A 12,219-nucleotide genomic window follows, 5' to 3' on the forward strand; every position below is an offset into this window, starting at 1 on the left:
ACAGGAGAATTAGAAAATGCAGAACAAAGTTACATATTATTCCAATATATACTACAATTACTTTTAAGTACATAAAGTAAAATTTTTATTAATAGTTGGAGTTTCAATATCAAACTCTCAAAAATTAATAGAATGAATAGACAGAAAAGTAGAATGATATAGTAGACCTGTAAAGCACTATGAACCAATTCAACATAATTAAGATTTATTATATTTTCACACAATGGCAGGATATGAATTCTATTCAAATTCGTATAGACTGTAAACCAGGAGACACTTTAACATACCCAGGAATATAAAACAAGGTGCAAAAATGTCATGGTCTAAATCTATTGAAATCATACAGAGTCTGAATTATGTTAGAAATCAACATCAAAAGGTATTTGAAAATAACCCACATATTTTTAAGTGCAATATGACATTTACCAGGAGAGATCTTTGACTTAGCCATTGAAAGTCTCAATAAAGTTGAAAAGCTGAAGAAACACAGAGGATGATTGCGGAGAAGAAAGCATGTAATGAGAAATTAATATCAAAGGTACTTTAAAAATCTCATGTATTTGGAAATTAAATGTCCACTTTTAAATGATGGGTGTATCTAAGAAGCCATAACAAGGAAAATTAGAAAAATTAGAAAACGTTTGTAACAGAGAAGAGAATTTGTCAGAATTTGTTGCATGCAGCTAGAGCTGCTCAGTGACTGGATTCAAAGTAGAATCTTGAATAAGGTGTGAAAACAACGTGATTTGTTATTTTCTATCTAGTATTTTAATAATTTTGAACTATGAACAGAGATAGGTAATATTTTATAGGAGGCAGCGATCAAAACCATCTCAAAGGAAAAGAAAAGCAAGAAGGCAAAGCAGTTATCTGAGGAGGCTTTACAAATAGCTGAAGAAAGACAAAAAGTGAAAAGGGAGAAAGGGAAAAGTATATCCAACTAAATGAAGAGTTCCAAAGAATAGCACGGAGACAAGAAGGCCTTATTAAATGAACAGTACATAAAACTAGAAAAAATAAATAAGGGGAAAGACTGGAGATCTCTTCAGGAAAATTAGAAATATCAAGGCAACATTTTGTGCAAAGATGGGCACAATAAAGGACAGAAATGGTAGAGACCTAGTAGACACTGAAGAGATCAAGAAGAGATGGTAAGAATACATGGAAGAACTATACAGAAAAGAGCTTAATGAACCAGATTGCTTCAATCGTGTGGTCAGTCACCCAGAGCCAGAGATTATGGAGAGCAAAGTCAAGTGGGCCTTTGGAAGCACTGCTGTTAATAAAGCTAGTGGATGCGATGGAATTCCAGTCGAACAATTCAGAACCTTAAAGGATGATGTCATCAAGGTGTTGCACTCAATATGTCAGCAAATCTGGAAGACGCAGCAGTGGCCACAGGACTGCAAAAGGTCAGTCCTTATCCCAGTTTCCAAGAAGGGTGGTACTAAAGAACGTGCTAACCATTAGACAGTTGCACTCATCTTCCATGCTAGTAAGGTCATGCTTAAAATCTTGTGTGCTAGGCTTCAGCATTTTGTGAGCCAAGAACTTCCAGGTGTCCAAGCTGGGTTTAAAAAAGGCAGAGGAACCAGAAATCAGATTTCCAACATTCACCGGATAATAGAGAAAGCAAGGGAATTCCAGAAAAACGTCTTACCTGTTTCATTGACTGTGCTAAAGCCTTTGACTGTGTGGATCATAAACTGTGGAAAGCTCTTAAAGAGATGGGAATACCAGACTTAATGGTTCAAGATTGAGAAAGGAGTACAACAGGGTTGTCTGCTGTCATCCTGTTTATTTAACCTATACCTGAGCACATCATGAGAAATGCCCGGCTGCATGAGTTACAAGCTGGATTCAAGATAGGCAGGAGAAAAATAAACCTCAGATATGCAGATGATAACCTCTCTAATGGCAGAAAGCAAAGAGGAGCTAAGGAACCTCTTGATGAGGGTGAAGGAAGACAGTGAAAGAGCCAGCTTAAGGCTTAAGACTAAATATTAAAAAAAAAAAAAAAAAACTGATCATGGCATCCAGCCCCATTCCTTCATGGCAAATAGAAGGGGAAAAGGTGGAAGTAGTGACAGATTTCCTCTTGGGTTGTAAAATCACTGCAGATGGTGACTGTGGCCATGAAATCAGAAGACGTTGCTTCTTAGCAGGAAAACTATGACAAACCTAGACAGGATGTTGAAAAGTAAGACATTACTCATCCGACATAGGTCCATACCATCAAGGCAGTGGTCTTCCCAGTGGTCACGTACGGTTGTGAGAGCTGGACCATAAAGAAGACAGAACACCAAAGAACTGATGCCTTTGAACTGTGGTGCTGGAGAGGACTCCTGAAAGCCCATTGGACAGCAAGGAGATCAAACCAGTCAATTTTAAGGGAAATCAACCCTGAATACTTGTTGGAGGGACTAATGCTGAAGCTGAAACTCCAGTATTTTGGTCATCTAATGCGAACAACCGACACATTGGAAAAGTCCCTGACACTGGGAAAAACTGAGGGCAGAAGGAGAAGAGGGCATCAGAGGATGAGATGGCTGGATGGCATCACTGATGCAATGGACATGAACTTGGGTAAAGTTCAGGAGAAGATGAGGTCTGGGAGGCCTGGCAGACTATAGTCCATGAGGTCGCGAAGAGTTGGACACAAAGACATAGAATAGAAAGCACTGTATGTAGTTTAATTTTGGCAAAAAGATACATTATTTATTTTTCTAAATATATAGATTCTATATTCATAGAAGCTGCTGCTGCTGCTGCTACGTCACTTCAGTCGTGTCCGATTCTGCGGCCCTATAGACAGCAACCCACCAGGCTCCCCCATCCCTGGGATTCTCCAGGCAAGAACACTGGAATCGGTTGCCATTTCCTTCTCCAATGCATGAAAGTGAAAAGTGAAGTGAAGTCGCTCAGTCATGTCGGACCCTCAGCGACCCCATGGACTGCAGCCTGCCAGGCTCCTCTGTCCATAGGATTTTCCAGGCAAGAGTACTGGAGTGGAGTGCCATTGCCTTTTCTGATATTCACAGAAGTCAGGAAAACTGATACACCAGTTGACAAACAGTGTTCATCTCTGGCACAGTGGTTCTTAAGGTCAGGGATGCAGGTGTTTTGCCTCAGGGGACATTTGGCAATGTCTCAGGACATTTTGGGTTTTTACAGTTTGGAGAATGCAACCAAATTAGGACTCACTAAAAAAAAAAGAGAGAGAAAATACTTCCTAAATTGTTATATATGAAAATTTTAAATATACTTCTAAATAAGTAATGTCAAAGACATTGCTAGTAAATATGTAAAGAAATCTTACTTGTATCAATAGTTAGGAGAATACAAATGAACAAACAACATACTATTCCATAATCAACATACTGACAAAAATAAAGTGTGATAACAAATAGTTCACTTTTTAAAAATTTAAATGGTGTTCAACTGGATTAATGTATTATTATTATCCATTCTCTGATTCATGGACTTTTTAGAATTAATCCAGTCTGTTTTTTATAATTACATTTTACATGTCTCCTCATCATAGGATACATGTACTGTCAACTTTCTTAGATACTGTAAAATTGTTCTCCAAACTGGTTGTACCAATTTTTGCACAATACTAGTATATAAGCACTTCTATTCTTCTACCTTCTTAATAACATTTGCTGTTATCACACTCCAATTTTTGTCAGTATGTTCAATATTAAACTATAACACTGAGGTAAAAGATAAAAATAATTTGTAAGGCTATCCTTTGTCTTATACTGTGTGAAATCATAAATATACCAGAGTGCGTGTTATTAGGGAAGAAATGTAGTGGCCTCAAATCCTGAACAGGAAGGATACCTTAGCTTTAGGGTAGTGGTTCCTGCTGAGAAACGATGGAGAAAGCTTTCAGCCAGGTGTATGATGTTTATTTCTTAAATCGGCAGATATCAATGAGTGTCTATTTGACAGCAAGTAAATAGGTGTTCTTTGTATCATTGTCTTTACTTTTTTTTTTTCCTTTTTGCTGTATTTGGAATATTTTTTATGATTAAAGGAAAAGACTATCAAAAGTTAAGAATCATTATCTTGTATGCAAGACTATGACTGTGTAGACAGGGCAGGCAGATGATGCTGACTTAAGCTCTAGAATCACTTTTGAAGAAATCTCTTGATGTTTTCCCTGCCTCTTGTGTCCTTTTCTTGCTACACCTAGCCATCTATACATTGACCAGTTTATTTGCTGTGGGAGTCTGGCTGGTTGCAGTCCATGGGTTCTCAAAGAGTCAGACATGACTGAGTGAATAAGCACACACACCCTGTACCCACTTTATTAAATTGCATAGTACACTAATTACATTTATTTATATGTTCTTTTCACCATAGAGATGATGGTAGGTAGTGGCTGTATCTTGTTGGTATGTCCCTCTGCATAGTTTCAGTTGAGTTCAGTTCAGTTCAGTCGCTCAGTCGTGTCTGACTCTTTGCGACCCCATGAATCGCAGCACGCCAGGCCTCCCTGTCCATCACCAACTCCCAAGGTTCACTCAAACTCACGTCCATCGAGTTGGTGATGCCATCCAGCCATCTCATCCTCTGTCGTCCCCTTCTCCTCCTGCCCCCAATCCTTCCCAGCATCAGAGTCTTTCCAAATGAGTCAACTCTTTGCATGAGGTGGCCAAAGTACTGGAGTTTCAGCTTCAGCATCATTCCTTCCAAAGAAATCCTAGGGCTGATCTCCTTTAGAATGGACTGGTTGGATCTCCTTGCAGTCCAAGGGACTCTCAAGAGTCTTCTCCAACATCACAGTTCAAAAGCATCAGTTCTTCAGTACTCAGCTTTCTTCACAGTCCAACTCTCGCATCCATACATGACCACAGGAAAAACCGTAGCCTTGATTAGATGGACCTTTGTTGGCAAAGTAATGTCTCTGCTTTTCAATATGCTATCTAGGTTGGTCATAACTTTTCTTCTAAGGATTAAACGTCTTTTAATTTCATGGCTGCAGTCACCATCTGCAGTGATTTTGGAGCCCAAAGTGCATAACAAATAGTAAACACTAAATAAATACTTGGTAAATGAAGTGATGGATGACTAAGCAGATTTCAAAGGAGGAAGCAATATATAAAGAGCAATTACTAGTATTAACTTTTACCTTCATTTTAGTTTTGATGTTCTTGCCAGAATCTAATAATAGGTCATTTTTTAGATTTTATGCACCAGTTTACAGTTATATTTTGCTATATATAACCTTTTAATATAAACCAACAGTGATTTCCATTAGAGTTTTGTTTATCTTAAACCAAAAAGAAACCTGAAAGAAGATAATCCAGGGCTGGCATGGAGGTTCCTTTCTATCTTTCTGCTCCACCATCTTTATTGAGGTAGCTCATGAACCAAGATAACTACTTAAATTCCAGCAATCTTTTCTTTCTTACCCCCTTTCTTTTCCTTCCTTCATTCTTTTTTTTTTCCCCTTTTCTTTTAATTAAGACTAAAGGGAGAAGGAAAAGGGACAGGAAGCACCTACCCCTACTTTTGAAAGACTCGCTAGAAGTCCCCTGCAAGTGTGCCTTCCATCTCCTTGGCTAGTACATGGTCACATGGCCTCATCAAGCTGAAAAGGAGGCTGCGAAGTATCTCTTAGCTAAATGATGATGTTTTTAGCTAGAAGTTGTGGTTCTGTTACTAAAGAACAAGGAGAGACTGAACATTGAAATAGTAATACAACTATCAGTCTCTGAAATTTTAACCAGCTATGGGTACTAAAAAGAGACAGGAGAGAGAAGTGGGTTCCAGAGAATGCTTTTTAGTTTATTATCTGTGTAAGCTTGCCCATAAACAAACCAAAAATTAGAATATTTTGTATTCGACCCAATTCTTGGCAACCTTAATTTTGGTCTCAAGTACAAGATATCAAACAAAAGTCTACATTGTCAGATTTGTTAAGATTTCCTTGCATTTTTCTTCTTCTTTGTCACATATTTTTAAAAACTAACAAATAGTTTGAATTTGGTTCTAGGGATATGCTTATAAATTTGACACTCACTAAAGTGCTAGCTTTCCTTGGGGGAAAAAGTGAGGTGGTGGAAGATCAAGAAGCTAGTTTTTTATGGAAAATTAATCCATAAATAGTTATCAGACTTTTTTTGAACATGGTCACTGTTCCTGATATTGATTCTTTTCACTGGGTTATAAAATAATGTGTAATGAAGTTTTATTCTTTGGAGATTAGAAAAATTGCTTCACATACATCCTTTCCATTCCAGGCTCTAAATTATCTTGGAATTCAGCCCACAAAAGAACAACACCAAGCCCTGAGACAACAAGTACAAGTAGACACAAAGGGGACAGTGTCTTTTGGAGGTAAGGTTAAGTTCATCATGCAACGTTAGGTTGCATCATCACAGAAACTTGGTCAAAGAGTTGTTGTGGCCCACATTTATTAAGAGTGCCTCTTCTTTAGAAGTAAATAAAGAAAAACAAAAACCATATCTATTAATATGTCAGGTTCCTTAAACCTTGGGACTTCATTGGTGGCTCAGCGGTAAATGATCTACCTGCAAAGCAGGAGACGTGGGTTTGATCCCTGGGTCATGAAGATCCCCTGGAGGAGGGCCTGGCAACCCACTCCAGTATTCTTGCCTAGAGAATCTCATAGACAGAGAAGCCTGGATAGCTATATACAGTCCACGGGGGTCACAAAGAGTCAGACACAACTGAAGTGACTGAGCATGCCCATAACGCCTTATACAGTATTCTAAAAACTCAGAATTATTGGCCTAACTGAGTCAGCAGAAAGGAGAACTTTCTTAGAATCTTTCAGCTTTAAAATATCATTCTATCATGTTATGTTCTGTTTTTAATTTGTTGCATAAATGTTTTCAACCAATATGATATAATAATATCATAGACTTTGCACTATTGGAAATTTTGATGGTTTTTCATTAACTGATAATATAAATAATTCTATATTTAATATAGCGTTTTTTCTTCTTTCTCTTAGGATAAATTCCCACAAGTGGCTTAGACTTTTCACATGTATTAATAAATTGTTTTTCAGAGACATTTTACACACATATTTATTCTGCCACTAGTATGTTTGAATGTAACTGTTTTTTGTATCCTTGACAGCAGTAAGAATTTAATTATTTTTTATAGAGTAGATGCAACATTGTATCATTCTAAAAGCATCGGCATTGCTAAAGAACGAAATTTGGGGTTTTGAAGTGATAAAAAAGATATATTTGATCCCCTCTCCTTTTGAAAATCATCACAAAATAATGAGAACAAGAAACAGAAATACATGTACAACCACAGTGAATAAGGACAGAAAGTAAATGAGAACAGTAAATGAGTTAGTGAGCAGAGGCATGTAAAGCCCAAGTGTTTGAAAAGATAGGGGAATCACACCAGAGAGCAAGCTGATTCCTGGAAAGGTTTAGGAATTGAGAGCATCAGGTACTTAAGGCTGGGTGTAGGCAGGGCATTTAGAACAGAGTTGTTAGGAATCTGTGTAAGGAGCAATTAGGTATGCTTTTCCCTGCCCTCCAGCAGTCCAGCAACTACCACTGGATGAACATGTCACACCCATGTCTCAGGAAACATAGTTGGCTAGGTAGACATTAGGCAGTGGTATATAACAGTCAAGAGCATGTGACTTTCAGTCAGATCTTAAATGGAATCTTGCTTTGCTACTTACTTGCCAACTTAACTTATCTTAGCCCTAGATTGTAAAATGCAGAGGATTAGAGGGCCTATCTCAGAAAATTCTGGAGATGAAACTACAAAGTGCCATTCCTAGCATTTGAGGCAGTTATAGAAACATTCACTGCTATTATTATTATTACTGCTACTACTATTGTTGTTATTATTAAGCCTATTTAAGTAAGTTAAATTTTAACCATTATTGTAACGATAGCTTTAACTTCATGTAGAGAAAGGTAAAGTTAACTGAGATAAGGTTAAGTGCTGTATTCTTACTGAAATGTGTTCTGTTTTAGATTTTGTCCACGTTGCCAGAAACTTGTTTTGCTTGCAATTGGATGAAGCCAATGTTGGTGCACATGAAATTTCCAGCATATTAAATTCACAGGTAGAGTATGCCCTATAGAGTTGTCTTAATTGCACTTAGATCAGATCAGATCAGTCGCTCAGTCGTGTTCGACTCTTTGTGACCCCCTGAATCGCAGCACACCAGGCCTCCCTGTCCATCACCAACTCCCGGAGTTCACTGAGACTCACTTCCATCGAGTCAGTGATGCCATCCAGCCATCTCATCCTCTGTCGTCCCCTTTTCCTCCTGCCCCCAATCCCTCCCAGCATCAGAGTCTTTTCCAGTGAGTCAACTCTTCGCATGAGGTGGCCAAAGTACTGGAGTTTCAGCTTTAGCATCATTCCTTCCAAAGAAATCCCAGGGCTGATCTCCTTCAGAATGGACTGGTTGGGTCTCCTTGCAGTCCAAGGGACTCTCAAGAGTCTTCTCCAACACCACAGTTCAAAAGCATCAATTCTTCGGCGCTCAGCCTTCTTCACAGTCCAACTCTCACATCCATACATGACCACAGGAAAAACCATAGCCTTGACTAGATGGACCTTTGTTGGCAAAGTAATGTCTCTGGTTTTGAATATGCTATCTAGGTTGGTCATAACTTTCCTTCCAAGGAGTAAGCGTCTTTTAATTTCATGGCTGCAGTCACCATCTGCAGTGATTTTGGAGCCCAGAAAAATAAAGTCTGACACTGTTTCCACTGTTTCCCTATCTATTTCCCATGAAGTGATGGGACCAGATGCCATGATCTTCGTTTTCTGAATGTTGAGCTTTAAGCCAACTTTTTCACTCTCCTCTTTCACCTTCAAGAGGCTTTTTAGTTCCTCTTCACTTTCTGCCATAAGGGTGGTGTTATCTGCATATCTGAGGTTATTGATATTTCTCCCAGCAATCTTAATTCCAGCTTGTGCTTCTTCCAGCCCAGCATGATGTACTCTGCATATAAGTTAAATAAGCAGGGTGACAATATACAAATATATGAAATACAGATAATTTAAAATCAAAAGTGAAATTTTGTCTTGATCTCCTTTATCCTCCTTTCTCACTATTCCATTATGATACTCCCATCTTTAAGTTTACTACAGAAAAGTACTTATATCTTAAGTGTTAACTCTAAAATATTACTGTCTGAACCACCCTTGTGTACTCAGCAGCCACATCAAGAAACACAGGGTTAAAGAAACTGCTGGGGCCCTGATGTCTCCACCCCCGTGTTCCTTTCTAGTTTTCTAGTGCTAACCCTCCCCACCCCAAGTCAAGATAACAAACCCTATCTTTGGCCCTCTAACAACAGAGATCTCTTTTGCTATTTTTGTGCTTTATCTAAAAAGAAGTTGTGAAGTCTGTTAACTTCGTAAGTCATTTGTTCTATAAAACTTTGATATTTTTATTGTCAAATCTTTCAGTCTTTTCTTTATGGATATTTTATTTTGGTATATTATTAAGGAAGATCTTTTCATTTTATAGTGTATATATATATAAATATATATATATAGCATACTCTTTATAAATAATTTTTGCTTATGCATGAGGTTGGGCCTCAAATGAATAACCACTTGCCCTTATTCCATCATCATTTATTCAATAACTATCCTTTTCCACTTTTGCAACTAATTTAAAATACAAATTTTAATATGTCCTAAATTTCATATGAATACCCAGATATTTCTAGACAAACCACTCTGTTCCATTGATTTATTTCTTTCTGCCAGTACAGTATTATCTTAATTACTCTAGCTTAATAGATCTAGGTTGATTGTTATCTGTTAGGTCAAGTCTTTCCTTCTTTTGCTAGCTTCTTGATTTTTATCTAACTACATGATCTTTAGAATCATTGTGCTATGGTAATGAAAATTCAGTTGGGACTTTCTGTTTTTAATTGGAATTTTATTGAATCTAGAGGATGGTTTGAGAGAAGCAAAATGGTTTATTTCTCCATTCATTTAGATCTTTGTTGATGTTTTAAAGAGAGGAAATTATAACTTGGTTCATAGTGGTCTTGAATATTTCTTGCTAAGTCGAATAGGTACACTATAGTTTTTGATGCTATTGAAACTGGGACTTTTTTTTACCATTATATTTTCTAATTGATTAATATGGAGAAGGCGATGGAAAAATTGATTTTTGAATGGCTATTTTGTGTGATGCCACTTTATTGAACTCCCTCATTCCAGTTATTTTTCAGTTATTTATCTTGAGTTTTCTAGGTAGACATTTGAAGTTAATTATTTTTGTCTCTATCACAATTTTTTACTTTTTCTGAGTAATGTTGAATAAGAGCTACAAAACTGAGATATTTGAGCCATTGAACATTTTTAATTTTTGAAAAGAAGCTAGCATTATCTTACTTAATGAGCAGGTTTTACAGTTGGCCATTGAACTACATAGGTTTGTACTGTACAGGTCCACTGAATCACAGGTTTTTTTCAGTATTGTATACTATAGTACTACATAATCCAAGGTTGGTTAAATCGCTGGGTGCAAAACCACAGATGTGGAGGGCCTACTGTAGAGTCATACTCAGATTTTCCACTATGTGAAGGATCATTGTCCCTAACCCCTCACATTGCTCATGGGTCAGCTGTCCATGGGTCACAGTTCCTCTGAAGAAATTTAAATAATAGAAACTTTACCTGTTCCTTAAAGGCTTGAAAATGTTTCATATGCCAAGTGATTGGGGCCTAGATCTTTCAGGAGAGGGGATGTTTCCTATAGAATGTCTTCTAAAGTGGCTTTATTCAAATGTTTGTTCTTTTCTTGGGTAATGTTGTTGATGTACATTTTCCTAGAAAAGATTTCCTTTCATCAAGATATTAAAATTTATTAAACATTAACATGGATTTTTTTCAGATTTTTAATCCTTACTTTTGATGATACTGCTTTTTATTTTATAGGTGTACTGCACAAGTTTTTTTTTTTTTGGTTCCATCACACAGCTTATGGGATCTCAGTTCCCAAATTAGAAATCAAACCCAGGCCTCTGCAGTGAAAGCAATGAATGCTAACCACTAGACCACCAGGGAACTCCCAACACAATTTTTACACAGTACTCACACCCACAGGTGTTTTTTTTTTAATCTTTAAATGTTTGACTGTGGTGGGCCTTTGGGGCTGAGCATGGGCTTTCCCTAGTTGCAGTGAGCAGGACTACTCTTTGTTGGGGTGGGTGGGCTTCTCACTGCAGAGTGCCGCCTCTAGGTGTATTGGCTACAGGGGCTGCAGCAGAAGGGCTCAGTAGTTGCGGCTGTTGGCTCAGTAGTTGTGGCACACGGGCTTACTTGCCCCATGGCATGTAGGATCTTCCTAGACCAGGGCTTGAACCCATGTCTCCTGCATTGGCAGACAGATTTTTAACCACTGGACCAACAGGAAAATCCCATATCCATAAGTTTTTATAGGTAATATTTTAATAATCACTCAACAGTATATAATTTTTCTGTTGTGGATATGTTTTTGACTCTTACTTTAAACTGTTTTAAACATTTTCTAGTGATATACTATAGTTCCCTTTTGGTTACTGGTTTCTAGTTTAATTTAGAGGGCCATATTCAGAGACACATTCAGAGACATATTTAATTCAGACATTCTATGTGGTGTTAATCCTTTGACCATGTACCCAGTATATATTTTATGGAATGTTTTCTGTTGTGTGAAAAGCACGTATGTTTTACAGTTGTTGGGTGCAGTGCTTTCTGTGTGTCAGGTCAAAGTTCAAATCATGTGGTTCAAATTTTCTATTTTCTTTTAAAATTTTCTCTTTCATTACTTATTGTTGTTTTTGTTGTTGCCTTTTATTGTATTGTCTGTTACTGAGAGAGAGGTGTTTTAAAATTTCCTCCATTTGGCTCTGCTAATTTTTGCTTTGCGTATCATGAGCCTTTATTATTATTTTTATTTTAGAATTGTACTCTGACAGGTTGTTGAATCTCTTCATCTTTAGAATGTTTCTTGCTTTAAAGCTACCTTAGTCTAATTGTGTAGTGGTTGGTTGTTTGGTTTGGTTTTCAATTATTATAAACATAGTTTTTAAAGTTATAATTAAACTGTATTATTATATTAGTTTCAGGTGTATAATATAGAGAATGAGTTTTATACATTATGAAATGATGGCAACAATAAAACCAGTTACTACCCATCACAGTAAATGTTGTTACAATGTTATTGACCGTATTCTCTATGTATAC

At 37.2% G+C, this 12,219-nt stretch overlaps 1 protein-coding gene across 5 annotated transcripts in view; it reads left to right on the forward strand.

Moving 5' to 3' along the window:
- STXBP4 (syntaxin binding protein 4) overlaps window positions 1-12,219 on the forward strand; it is a 253,383-nt gene that overhangs the window by 69,912 nt on the left and 171,252 nt on the right. For all 5 annotated transcript variants that reach the window (XM_070772475.1, XM_019981250.2, XM_070772477.1 and 2 more), the window contains 2 exons: window positions 6,255-6,351; window positions 7,989-8,080. In XM_070772475.1, the coding sequence (XP_070628576.1) occupies window positions 6,255-6,351; window positions 7,989-8,080 (189 nt within the window). The remainder of the gene's footprint in view (window positions 1-6,254; window positions 6,352-7,988; window positions 8,081-12,219) is intronic.

This window comes from Bos indicus, chromosome 19 (assembly GCF_029378745.1).
Source record: "Bos indicus isolate NIAB-ARS_2022 breed Sahiwal x Tharparkar chromosome 19, NIAB-ARS_B.indTharparkar_mat_pri_1.0, whole genome shotgun sequence".
NCBI lineage: Eukaryota > Metazoa > Chordata > Mammalia > Artiodactyla > Bovidae > Bos > Bos indicus.